The sequence below is a fragment of the Dermacentor andersoni genome, chromosome 4 (genome assembly GCF_023375885.2).
Source record: "Dermacentor andersoni chromosome 4, qqDerAnde1_hic_scaffold, whole genome shotgun sequence".
Classification (NCBI taxonomy): domain Eukaryota; kingdom Metazoa; phylum Arthropoda; class Arachnida; order Ixodida; family Ixodidae; genus Dermacentor; species Dermacentor andersoni.
In genome coordinates, this window is record NC_092817.1 from 44288954 (window position 1) to 44302593 (window position 13640).

General features: G+C 47.0%; 1 protein-coding gene across 1 annotated transcript in view; it reads right to left on the reverse strand.

Moving 5' to 3' along the window:
- The window catches only part of Ube3a (ubiquitin protein ligase E3A), a 70049-nt gene extending 56495 nt beyond the window's left edge, over positions 1–13554 (reverse strand). Inside the window, exons 1-2 of the mRNA XM_050184132.3 lie at positions 13340–13554; positions 9436–9662 (exon numbers count right to left, since the gene is read on the reverse strand). Of these exons, the coding sequence (XP_050040089.1) occupies positions 9436–9662; positions 13340–13404 (292 nt within the window). The 5' untranslated portion in view covers positions 13405–13554. The remainder of the gene's footprint in view (positions 1–9435; positions 9663–13339) is intronic.
- Positions 13555–13640: the final 86 nt, after the last annotated feature.

The following is a 13640-nucleotide window of genomic DNA, read 5'->3' on the forward strand; positions in this document are numbered from 1 at the left end:
AGCAGCCCGTGCGAAAGAGAAGGGCCTCACATGCAACAGATGAAGTCCGGTCGTCAAAGAGAACGCACCCGCTCTCAGTTGAACCGCCATTGACATTGGAGGCCTGGAAACCTGAGCGAGCTCGAAGACAGACAGCCGATAACATCCTTCCTAATTCAAGCAAATATAAACAATGTGTTTTGCTTTGTTCCCCCAGGGGACCTGGAAAATTAACTATGTCTCAGGCGTATATTGCATAAAAATAGGGGGGGAAAAAACGGCTATTCCGTAAATGTTCTCAAAACACACAATTAACCTACAAAAAAATTTTCTGCACATAATGAATAATGTGGCCTACATTCTCCCTAAATGTCAAATTGCTGCCGTTATTAGGGCATGGGGGAAATTTTGTTAGCATTCAATATATCGCCGGTCGTCAAAGAGAACGCACCCGCTCTCAGATGAACCGCCATTGACATTGGAGGCCTGGAAACCTGAGCGAACTCGAAGACAGACAGCCGATAACATCCTTCCTAATTCAAGCAAACATAAACAATGTGTTTTGCTTTATTCCCCCAGGGGACCTGGAAAATTAACTACGTCTCAGGCGTATGATGCATAAAAATAGGGGGGGGGGGGAAACGGCTATTCCGTAAATATTCTCAAAACACACAATTAACCTACAAAAATATTTTCTGCACATGATGAGTAATGTGGCCTACATTCTCCCTAAATGTCAAATTGCTGCCGTTATTAGGGCATTGGGGAAATTTTGTTAGCATTCAATATATTGTTTTGAGAAAGGCAGAAAATGACGGTTTACCAATTTTTATTTAACACCTAATAAGGTCACACAGTTCATTTATTCCTGTATCTCGTCCAGACCATTTCTGTACATGAGCCCCCTTTCTTCGCAATGTGAGCTCTGAATTTCATTCCCTCACGACACAGTGAAAACACGCACATAAGGTTTAAAAAGGAAAACAACAAATGCGATCCATCTGATTGTGGTCATGCTCGAATGCCACTGCAACGCTGCCTTTGAGCGCGGTCGTGCTTCTCTTCGGCACGCTCCGACGCTGCCGGCCGGCACCTCCGGCGTGCACGGCCGTGGCGTTCAGAAGAAGGCGATGGTGGTGCCATCTGGATTTCAATAACAAATGCCTCAGCACAGAGCCCTCGTTGAACTCACTCTCCCAATCTAGTACACTAACATTGCCCCATCGACCATAGCAATCATTTTGAAAGACCGAGACAAGATTGTCAAGCTTCACCGGGAATTGCAACTCTCTCGTACGAGGAAATGGCTGCGACTGGGAAACTTTCAAAATGTGGACAAAATCTGGAAAAGATGCCAGGCTGCAAAACGTTCCCGTGTCTGGCCCACTGCTCCAAGAAAAAGGCAGCGAATTTGCTGATGCATTGAAATCGCTGGCTTCAACACCAGTGCCGGTTGGCTTTTTCGTTTCCGCTAAAGGAATGTAATAACTTGGCAGGTAGTCTTGAGTGAAGTAAAGGCTGCTGATAGAGAAGGCGCGGATTCCTGGTGCAATGACCATCTTCTAGAGGTGGTTGAATCGTACTCTAAAGACGATATTTTTAACGCGGATGAGACCGCATGTGTTTATCAGCTCCTGCCAGACCTGAGGATGCACTTCAAAGGGCAGCAGTGCAAAAAAGGGAAGAAGTCGTGTGACAGTCCTGCTCTGCAGCAATGCAACAGGCACGAAGAAAATTAAGCCACTCGTCATCGGCAAGTATGCGAAGCCTCGCTGCATGAAAAACATCATGTTATTACCGTACAACTACCGCACCTACAAACGAGCCTGAATGACCAGAGAACTTTTTTCCGAGTGGCTCATCAAACTCAGCAACCAAATGAGGTGGGATGACCAAAGACTTCTACTGGTTGTCGACAACTGCTCTGCTCACATTGTGAATGTTCGCCTGACGCACATTCGCTTGGAGTTTCTGCCGCCAAACAACACATCCTTGCTGCAACCCCTAGACCAGGGCATTATAAAGAGTGTGAAAACAGAATTTCGTAAGCGCCTTGTGCAGCGGTTGATTATCAACCTCTGCCTAAAGCAGCCGACTGCAATCAATATTCATCAGGCAGCGAAAATGCTCGCAGGAGCTTGGTGAAGCTAGAAGACGTCCACCATTAGCAACTGCTAGCGAAAAGCAGGGCTTGTAAAAGCGCCTGTGCAGCTTGAAGATGATCTGGAGGTGACCGACAACAACCCAGGAGACCTGTGGACCGAGATTTCAGAACTGCTGCCCACCATCTCTTCCTTCAACGGCTATGTGGAGAGGGACAGCGCAGTGCTAACGGCGGCAGACGTGACAACCTAAGAGATTGTTAACTGCATTCATGACGTCTCCTGTGACGATGACAACCCAAAGGAAGACGACCGTGGGTTACCGAACACAGAAGAAGAGATCGTGTCGAACACCGATGTTTTAGTGCACGTGAACAAAGTCCACACTTTCATCACTTGTCGCAATGACGTACCCGATGAGGTATTGCGCTGGAAGATGTAGACGCATTCCTAATCAGTCGCGCATGCTGCACGCACCAGAAGGAAACCACTACTTTCTTCAAATAAAGCAGCTTTGAGTGAGTGAAACATTTTTATTGCAGAGTACGCTTGTCTGCGCATGCGTCTACTGCCAAGGTAAGTCATTTTCATTCCCAGGTTTGTCCACTGGCTTATAAGAAAGTTTTTCATTACAACAATATTTCAAAATAACGAACAATTTTCGGCGGTCGCACGTGATTCCTTATATCGAGATTTGACTGTATTATGTATGTATGTCTGCAGATGATATCCTTCTTGCTTTGTATATTCCTTTCTGTGTTTTAAGTATGCCTTCTGTTCTGGTCTGATGCCCATGTATATACGTGTAGTTAGTTTTCTTTGTTTCAAGGTTGCCTTCTCCTCCAGTCTTAAAGGGACACTAAAGGCAAATATTAAGTTAAGCTAAAGTGATAGATTAGCGCTTGAGAATCTCTAAGGCGTCAAAATTATTGTGAACAGAACCTTAATAATCGAGAAATCGAGGTAAATGCACTACATGATTAGAGACTCCCCCAGGACATTCAAGCACTTGCCCGATGACAGAAGCACTCCTCAGTTAAATTCTGTCACTAGTAGTCAACCACTCGTTGCACAAAACATTCTCGTATTGTATTATTAGACGAAATAAATTGCTACTTATCCAGTTCTATTTCATGTTTAGACAAAAGAACTCATTGAAATTACCCTTGACAACGATGTGGGCGGTCAGACGGTTTCGTTTTCTCTCAACTGCGCGCCACCCATGCTTTGGCGTTTCAGTAGTTATCGTGCAGTGCTGCGCTGGTTTTGCCGGCTCGCGAAACTCGCACAAACTGCAAATAGCAGAGAATTCAACTTCCATGTGATGGTGCCAGATGTCCGAACAGTCTACACCACTTGGCCAAAAAGCAGCTGCAATCCACCACTCTGACTTTATCTGTCTTGGCTCGGTACCGAAGTCTGTTGGGCACCATTTCACTCACCAACGGCAGCAAAGGGCGGTCATGGCGTATGCAATGTAAGCACTCCCCCGGTTGGGTGGCGGGAGATATGAGTTTCGAGAAAGGTATTCGGACCCTTCAGATGCAATTTTCTCGTAAATTAAGTTTTTTCTCGGCACAAAACGAGCATTGCGAGGTTTCTGGAACGGTATTTAAACAGTCCATGTCGGCTTAGTATTAGCCTTTAGTGTCCCTTTAAATCATTACGCGGTTCTGTTCTTTTTTTCCTCATTCATAATCACTCTGAAGTGACCAGTGTTAGTCCTCAACAAATTCTGCCATGGAGCGTTTTATTTCCTGGTGTTAACAGTGCAAAAAACGTAGACGGGGACACGAGATGAGAAGACGACATCACGAGCCCTCGTGGTGTCGTCTTCTCGTCTCGTGTCCCCATATACGTTTTATGTGCTGTTAACACCAGGATGGAAAACCAACAAGCCCAAGCAGCTGTTCTAGTGTTTTATTTGCGGAGTTTCTTCTGTCAGCACAGCATTTATGCACACAAAAAATGACCTGCACAGTGGAATTGCCAGGTGTCATTTCATGAGGTGGGGGAGGTGATATCGAACGTCAGATATTAATAGGGGGAACAGTTCAATGCTATTTGAGCAGTGGCACATGGACACACCTAATGCCTCTTGCAATGTAGTGTATTCTCACAACTAACTTGGCCGCCAAATGCCTCCCTCCCAATATTAAGCATTATGGCTCCACATGAAAACCTCATTTCTGAAGTACAATGAAATAAACTCTAGAAAAATATGCTTATTAATGTTATTAGTGGCCTTTTATGAACTTTTGACATGCAATCATTGCAATGTTTGCAATCAACATTGCAATGTTTAATGTAATTAAAAATGCACTTGCAGGAGCAACTTCAGATATAATAGCATTAACCTCGTAACATCGCCCAAGTGGCATGGGTACCGTATTTAATCGCATAATGATCGCGCTTCTTTGTCTAAAAATTGAAGCAAATTCAGGGGTGCGATCATTACGTGGGTAAAATTTCCGGCAAAAGAAAACATTTCCTTTCATCCCGCTTTAGCTGCGAGATGACAACAGGTCAACAGGTAGCTGCCGCTGTAACAGCGCGGGACACCAAAATAGAAATGGTGGCCGGCGGAGCAGGCCGAATGCGCCGAACGCAATTTTTTTTCTTTTTGTGAGTACATTACGTGCACTGAAACAGTTCCTTCCGTATCAGTAATGAATAATATTGTTAATATCGGCAAGTTTGCGGCAATAACGTAGCCATGTCCACTTTGAGGGGACGGAAACAGAGATGGGCGTGCTTAGCTGCCAGTGACACAGAAACACATGGCAGATATGCTGAGGAAATTGCAGCCATTTGCCTTCACTACTATCCTAATACAACACATCTACGCTAAGAGTGGGCGAATATCTTAGCTGTTTTACAAGCGTTGGCGTATGAATAGGGGACACTTCTAACGTATCGGTGTAAACGTGGCTACTATCGTTGCCACTCGCGATTTGTTGCGTGCCCACAAGTGCAGACAAGAAGAATTGAAACGTGCCTTTCTTGTTTTTGTTGTTGTTGACCACAACCATTATAAAGCCTGCAAATAATAAAGCCAAGGCAAGTTTGGTTCTAGCTTTGTTGTTTGTTCATGTAAATGTGGAACGTGATGAAAGGAATAAAATGGGGTATCTGCTGTGGGGATCCGTGACTCTCACGCCTCCCCTGAGATCTAGTTTTCCCGCATAGCTCGTCTCTTGCAGGGCGGCTTCGCCCGCCGCGTGGCCTGGCGCCCGCGGCGGTCCGAGTGGTTGAAGCACAGTGCGAGAGATGGCGCTAGTGTTGAGCTGCAGCGGGGTTACTTAGGTGCGGGAAAGAAAGGCGCTGGCTTTTTTTGGGTTCGGGAAGCAAGCGGGACGGACGTGCCGTGCCGCGCCGACCCATGCTTCTGCGAGACCGTCTCGCGTGGCTGCCTTGGACACCATTCGCGTGACAGTACGCGCGAGCGGCCAGGCCTTGGGATCCAGCATGGGGCGAACATATTCGCTCGCTATCGGTCGCGGTAAGTCGGACTTCTAGATTTGTCGCGCGCCCATCGGCATGTTTAGTGGATAGCAACTCGGCTAGCAGGCATTGATCTATGAAAGGTGCAATAAATGCCCTTGTGATTGTTTCCACTACTGTGTTGTCGTTCCTTTGTCCCAAGAGTACGGAGGAGAACCCCGTATCTCCCACATCTGGCTGCCCAACGTGGACCTCTTGGGGCATCGGACGATAGATTTAACAGTTTTGCTTCGTTCGAGACCTTTGTTTGAACCGAAGCGTAGGCCTAGCGTGGATTTTGATCGCTAGCGTCGGCGGCGTGCTTTCTTGAGCGAGGCGACGGTGGCTGTAGTGTGTTTGAACTTATCAACATGCTAAGCCTTTTCGCAAGTGTTTTTTTTAATGACATTCGTCAGTACGAGAGCCACGTGGTCTGCATCCTGGGAGAGCGAGGCTGAGCGCCCGCGGAGCAGTGGCAAGCCTGAAGCGAGTGAGTACGGAAGCCTCGTGGGTGGTCCGAATTTCTTATGTAAATAGCTTATTCTATCTCTTTGACTCGGATGAAGTCGCGGCTCTGGGAGCCGGGTGGCCACGGGTGCCACGACGGGCTGACTGGTATTGCGGCCTGGCACCGGGCGCTCCGACACCGTCTGGGACGGTGGGCGCCGTCAACTCGGATGCTGTGTGCACCGAGCGGAGTAGGACCACCTCACTGAGCTAACGTCTCCTCGCGGCTGCCTGTTTTGCGCCCATTTTGGGTGTTGTTTTTGGATGCCGGTTGTTGTCAGGGTAGCGACGATTTAGGCCTAAGGCTTTACGAAGCTGCCTGTCGCACGTGGAGGGACACAACCTGGTGGACCGTGGCGTTGAGGCATTGCAATTTGCTTCCCTCATTCTATTTAGCCTCGCACGAATTGATATTACTCGTTCGGCTCAAGGAAGCGAGCTTCGTTCACGTGAACTTAGAATCTGAGTAGCTGCCCGATCTTTTGCTAGCCGAGATGAACATCGTACCACGTGGGCGATGCGCATGCAGAATTCCTCTCCCTTGCACTACTGTAGTGTTTGCCGAGTGTGTTGAGTCTACGCAGCGTCATTGGAGTCACCCCGGGCGATGGTGATGCAGTGGCCAGTTCGGCGCAGCGACTTCGGCGGCCTCCTGCTTCCAGCTCACAACCCTCGGCGGCGGACAAAAGAGCCGGCGGTCACCGACAGCTGCGGCGGCTCTTGCCAGCAGGGCGTGTCGGCGCGAGCGACGCTTGCTCGTTCCAACTACTGCGTCGCCATTTCCGGAGTCCTGGCCTGGAATCTTGCCGTCGAGTCTGCAAAGCTGCTGCTGTGACCGGCGGACGCCAGCGGTGTACCCCAAGGACAGTCGGCTTGCATGTTATGGACAGCGTGTGGACATTTCCCCGGCGCGGCCACTGTTGCATGTACCACCTTGTTCGCGAAGCACGTGTTGATGTTAAACTGTGTGAAATGTTTCGCCGGAATATGTAGTGATTTAAGGTTGGGGGGATGTGGGGATGCGTGACTCTCACGCCTCCCCTGAGATCTAGTTTTCCCGCATAGCTCGTCTCCTGCAGGGCGGCATCGCCCGCAGCGTGGCCTGGCGCCCGCGGCGGTCCGAGTGGTTGAAGCACAGTGCGAGAGATGGCGCTAGTGTTGCGCTGCGGCGGGGTTACTTAGGCGCGGGAAAGAAAGGCGCTGGCTTTTTTTGGGTTCGGGAAGCAAGCGGGACGGACGTGCCGTGCCACGCCGACCCATGCTTCTGCGAGACCGTCTCGCGTGGCCGCCTTGGACACCGTTCGCGTGACAGTACGCGCGAGCGACCAGGCCTTGGGATCCAGCATGGGGCGAACATATTCGCTCGCTATCGGTCGCGGTAAGTCGGACTTCTAGATTTGTCGCGCGCCCATCGGCATGTTTTGTGGATAGCAACTCGGCTAGCAGGCATTGATCTATGAAAGGTGCAATAAATGCCCTTGTGATTGTTTCCACTACTGTGTTGTCGTTCCTTTGTCCCAAGAGTACGGAGGAGAACCCCGTATCTCCCACACTGCTTAAGAATGTTTGGTGCATGCAGGCCGCTTGGTATATCTTGAAGAGACGCTCGTGTAGCATTCAACAGCATTCGAAAGATCGTAAATGCAATCTTCATTAGCTAGACTTGGCACACAACATATCACTGCAGCAAGTTCGGGGTGCGATCATTACACGGCAAAGAAAAAAAATCAAATTTCGACGACAAAATTCAGGGGTGCCATCATTACACGAGTGCGATCATTATGCAAGTAAAATAGTGCATCATTCCCTTAATAAGCATTTAGGCAACCAACAGCACTAAGTGCTGTCCAAGCTTAAAAAAAAAAGCTCGCTAACGTGCACTTGTTTCCGAACGTATCCAGTGCACCGCAAGCGGTAGCACATTTTGCATGCTACCCAGCTACGGCAGGTAGCGTAATGGCGGCCATTGTAGCAGACGACGAGGATGCCCTCCCCCTCAGCGGCGCACGTGGGCATCAAGGCACCCTAGTATGTGAATGACACCAACGCCAGAACTCTTCACACCTATTTACGCGTTCACTGTCGTGCACAGCACCGCGTCGGTCATGTGCCTTCATAACTGCACAGTCGTCATACATGATCGTGTCAATAGCAACTGCGGTTTTGTCCACAATTGCAGTAAATGGTAGTTTCGTTTTGATTCAGTGCGGGCGTCGGCTGCACGTTCAGAACCGCAAGGCCGCCGTCCATGCTCGCCTCGACAGCAACCGTGTTTTCGTCCGCAGCGGTTGCGGCAAACAGTAGTTTCTTTATGACAAGCTTTCGAGGATGAAGAGCACCGGCTACATCGTAATGCACGGCAACTAGCTCACTGGCGAAAAAATAATCTGGATGTGCGCGCAGTAGTAAAAAAGCCTCTCTCAGATGAAGACGCGAGCCGCGGGCCCCCTGCAACGAAAGTCGCGAAGCCTTCACCACTGCAAGCACTAATCAGCCACGAGATGACGAGAATTGCAGCTTCCGCAATGCTAGTGTGCAAAATATAAACATGAATGGCTCATTCATTCAGTAAACAAAGGCATGTTGAGTTAGTTAGCATTTGTTTGTTTTCTTAATAGCCACAATAATTCGACACTCGGTTGATTCGGATACTTTCTTCGGTACCGTGAAATCTGAATTAACGATATTTTACTGTATCACAATAAACTCAAGAGTGTGCCAGTTAGCCTGGTGCAATCGCTGAAGGCCATACAATGACCAGTGTGACCAAAACCTGCCATATTGGCCCTTTCAACTGTGCACTCCTCTTGGAAATGCAAGGAAGCCTGCTATTCCATCTGGTCCTGTTGAGTGCTCAATTGACTCAGCTTTCTACAGAACGGTCATAGTGTGCGTGTGCACGTCAGTAGCGTCTGGTACCATGAGACCACCACATCAGATTTCATAGACGAGAATTGTCTTTTTCTAAGGCCGGTACAACATAAAACTATTCCAATCTGTTTTTAATCCAAATTGGCCATTAGCCCTCTGCGATAGGTCAAAATGGCTCGGGCTCTGCCCATATGTGCTGGACCCGAACCATTCCGACCTATCTGGGAGGGCTAACGGCCGATTTGGAATAAAAACGGATAGGAATAGCTTTATATTATAGGGTCCTACGAGCGAAGTTACACTGCACTTGGCACGCCTCTTGAAGAGGTTGCATTAAAAGGTAATGTAGTTAACCATTGTAGCGTTCTCAAGGAATTGAGGCTCCCTAGTGTAATTACTGGGTCAACAGCTACTTGATAAAGAGATAAAAAATGAGACAAATTTTCTGTCAGTACTCCTTTAAGAACTGGTAGTGTCTTAGGCAGCAACTTACATGAAGATGCTTCGGTCGCAAGCTCTACAGTGTGGTTGGAGGCAGCTCTGTCACAGAGTGCCGCCTTGGCCATCATTAGATGGAGGGCTCGGGCGGCAGCCTCATTTGGCGACAGGCGATGCAACCGGCCGCTGGAAGCACAGTTCTCGTTGGAGCAGCCCTCACGACCACAGCCCTCCGTCAACTGGTAGTAGTAACGCTCTATGAGTTCTTTTACTGCCAGCTTCCTACAGGAGAGAGATGACACAGGTGTCAAGTCAAGACTGTCGGGAACTCTGCACAAGTTTGTTGCTGATAGGAGTGAGCATGCACATAATAATGAAAATGAGGAGAGAAAAAGGTAAGTCTTGCATTTGGCGCTGCACTGACATTTTTGAACACAAAGTCAAAAGTGCAATTTTTCACATATAACTAGTTTTCAAGCAAACAAGCATTAAACCAGAAGAAAATGGTACACAGATGCAAAGCACATGTTAGAAGTCTTGTGAAGTGAAGCTTTCATGAAGAGGTTCTTTCGTACACCTGTTCTACACAACGTGGCACACACGCCAATAATCTCAAAGAAGTACCTGACATTGGAATGCAAACAGTTTGGGTGGGATTGTGACCTAAGGTTAGAGCAGCAGGCTGCTGTGCTTGGAGATCTGAGGTTCTATCAAACCATCAAACACGTCATTTGTTTTCTGTGTGTGAGCTATTTAACAAGACCACAGCAGCAGCCACAGACAGCAAAGTCCGAGACGCTTTGCTAAGAAACAAAAAATAAATGCCTGCATTAATGGGAAATCTTATGCAATGCATTCCTTGTTCCAAAACTGTAGACTTTTGTTAAGGTGAGCCCGATTAGGTTACATTTTTGGATATGAGGAACAATGCATGAAAGTTTAGATGGTTTAACATAGGCTCAATGCACAAAAAGCCGGCTTAGTATACACCACGAAAGTGGTTAAGCCAAATTTCCGCAGTTGTGGCACCTGCTACTCGGCTAAGGGAAAGGCCCGGATCGGAATACCTTGCACAGTGAGGAAATTGCACAGGAGATACAAAAACCGGTAGTGATTACACATGATGCAGCTTATAATGCCCAGAACACTTTGCTGCATTCAAAGGGAGACTAAATTCACACAGTAAATCAGTTTCAAATGATCAAATAGTGTTTGAAAACCATGTCTTTGTTAATTTTGTGATATAAGAGGTTGATTACTAAATAGAAAATGAAGGTCAAAGCTTCTACTTTTTTTTTTTACTTTGCGCAATAACTCCAGCGCTGGTATTTCAGTGTGATTTCATGGATGTCAAAGTACTTTATCATATGTGGACTATTGCAGCTCGGTAAAAGTTCCTGAAAATTGTAAAGTTCAGTCTTTGAAGCCTTTAGAACACAATGTATTATATATTTACAAACAAAAATTCACCTAGGCCCAAGCAAACACTGTCAAAACCTATGTTGCCACAGTGAGCTGGTACGGAAACCTCAAGGCGGCGGTGCCACCTGTGTTCTATTCTTGTGCGCTTTCTGGCTTACCAGCCATCTCATCAGGATAAAAGTGGCTTTATTTGGTATTATATAAGGGTAATTTACTGATACACTAAAATTATCTTTCTTATTAGTGTTCCTTTAACATGAAGGCACTGAATTTTTTTGCCAGGCAAGGGGAAATTGTGGCTTTTGTTAAATTTAAGTTAAGTTATGAGGTGCGATGTGCCTGATTATGACGCACGCCTGATTAATTATGACTACCTGGAGATTTTTGAATTCTGTGATTTTATGTGCCAAAACCACAATTTGATTATGAGGCATGCCGTAGTGGGGGGCCCCGGATTAATTTTGACCACCAGAGGATCTTTAACATGGCCCCGGTGCACAGGACATGGCGGTTTCTGCATTTTGCCCTCATCGAAATGCGGCCGCGACGGCCGGGATTTGATCCCATGTCCTTGTGCTTAGCAGCGCAACACTGTAGCCGCTAAGCCACTTCGGCGAGTCCCTGGGGATCTTCAACGTGTACCCATTGCACAGCATTTATACATTTCACCCCCATTGAAATGTGGACGCCACGCAATTGGCTGGCATTCGATTTTGTGACCTCGTGCTTTGCAGCGCAACATCGTAGCTGCTAAGCCACCACAGCGGGTCCCTGGGCACCTTCAACGTGCAGCCAATGCACAGTACCATGGCGTTAGGCATTTCGCCCCCATCGAAATGTGGCCGCCACGGCTGGCAATTGATCCCGCAACCTCGTGCTTAGCAGCACAATGCCATAGCCACTAAGCCATAATGTTGCATTTCCGCTTTTGTGACAGCACAATGGTTTGCACAGTGCCAGAAAGCAACGATTCCTCAATTTCAGAAGAGTGCATAATACTTAATATCCTGCAAATTAAATAAACCTATCTTTTTACAGCTGCCGTTTGGTTGTAATGCTGTTTCATTTTTTATTTTTTTGTGATGGGTATTTGGTTACACCAGTAAGAGTGAGTTTTGCGGATCACTTTTGTTAAGCGTAGCTTCTGATAATACAATCAAATTTGAATTAATGAAATTAGAATCTGGTGTTTTACATGCGGAAACCCTGATTTGATTATGAGGCACACTGTAGTGGAGCACTCTGTATTGATTCTGACAATGCAAGATTCTTTAATGCACAGTACAGATGCAGTACAGATGCACAGTACATAGGCATTTTTATATTTCACTCCAATTGAAATGCAGCCACGGCGGGTGGGATTTGATCATGCGACCTCATGCTTGGCAGCGCAATGCCAAAGCCACTAAGCAACCACAGAAGGGAAACAAATTTTTACGGTCCCTTTGAGTTCACTTAAACGGGAGTCTATAATACTGAAAGTGAAATGCGAGTGTCACCAAGTTTGTATATTTAAGCAATGCTTCTGTAAAAGGCTCATGCTTAATAAGCTTGGTCAATATCACACTTTTTATTTATATTACTAATGAATTGTTCCCATTATTTTTGTTCGATGCTTTCAACAAAATTATTTGAACGCGGTTAGATATGTTACATGTACTGCATTCAGGACACATACATGTTGTGAAGTCTCATGTGGCAATTTGAACAAATGTACTTGAAGTTCAGGTGTTTTTGAAGGGGCATATATGCCTCAATGAAATGATTACAGAATGATACAACTGAGAATTTTGCATGCGTTGCGTGTGCATGATCAACCATGACACAGCATTGCACGATACAGTTTAATAGGTGTGCTTAGTATCTCCACTCCACGCTCGAAAATGATAAGGCTATTATTGCATAACAACTGTACGTGTCGAGACCGTTCACAGTTATGAAAGTTGGATCCCAGAACACGGTGCTAAGCGGTATTTTTAATAGACAGCCACTTTAGCGCGGGTTATATCACAAGTTGAATGCTTGTGAGCTTATTGCGCTTCCTTAACACCATATCTGCCGACAATCGTCGGGTACGGCGTTATCGGTTCCAACGCTACTTGTGCCTTCAAGGCGCAAACTAAGGCACAGAGGTTTTTAACCTTGGTTCAGTCAATTATGCGCGAGCTTCACCTCGCCCGGCCATTGATAAGTAATAGACCTAACAGCGCATGACTACCAGGCAATATACCGTTATGCCGTGCTGGTACTCGAGGTCTATGGTAAATTGTTGTCAAACGTTAACGGCAATAATTCTCAAACGATGCTGAGGCACAATCGCACTGGTTGCTAGGCACGACCGCAAGCGCGAACGCTAGCGAGCACAGGGAGGACGTACGCTTCAATGCAAATACACCACTGGTACTTGCGTCAAATGAACGAATATGCAAAGGCGTTCCTGCCCGCGAAATGCGTTTCACAAGACGTCTCACGAAGTTCATGTGTGAAGTGACTAGCACGGTCTAGATAAGAACAGGTGGAATACTGAATTAACTGACTTGGAGTTGTCTTGGCCTCCGGATGCTCGCCCTGTCTCCCTGTCTCGGCGCTTGTTTGGATTCATAGGTCCCCAGTTTGCAGTCGCTTCCTTTCAATTCATCAAGCCTGGTCCTTTTCAGAGCATCTGATCGACAAGCTTTGAATAACAACTGGAGGTTTCCTTTCTTTTAATGACAGCGGTGCCTGATCAAGGGACGTTGCACGGCTGCTATTTGCTGCGCGAAAATAAAAAAACGAATGAACCGCAAGCAACGGCTGATGGCGCAGTTGCGTAACCATTGCACACAACCACAACACGCG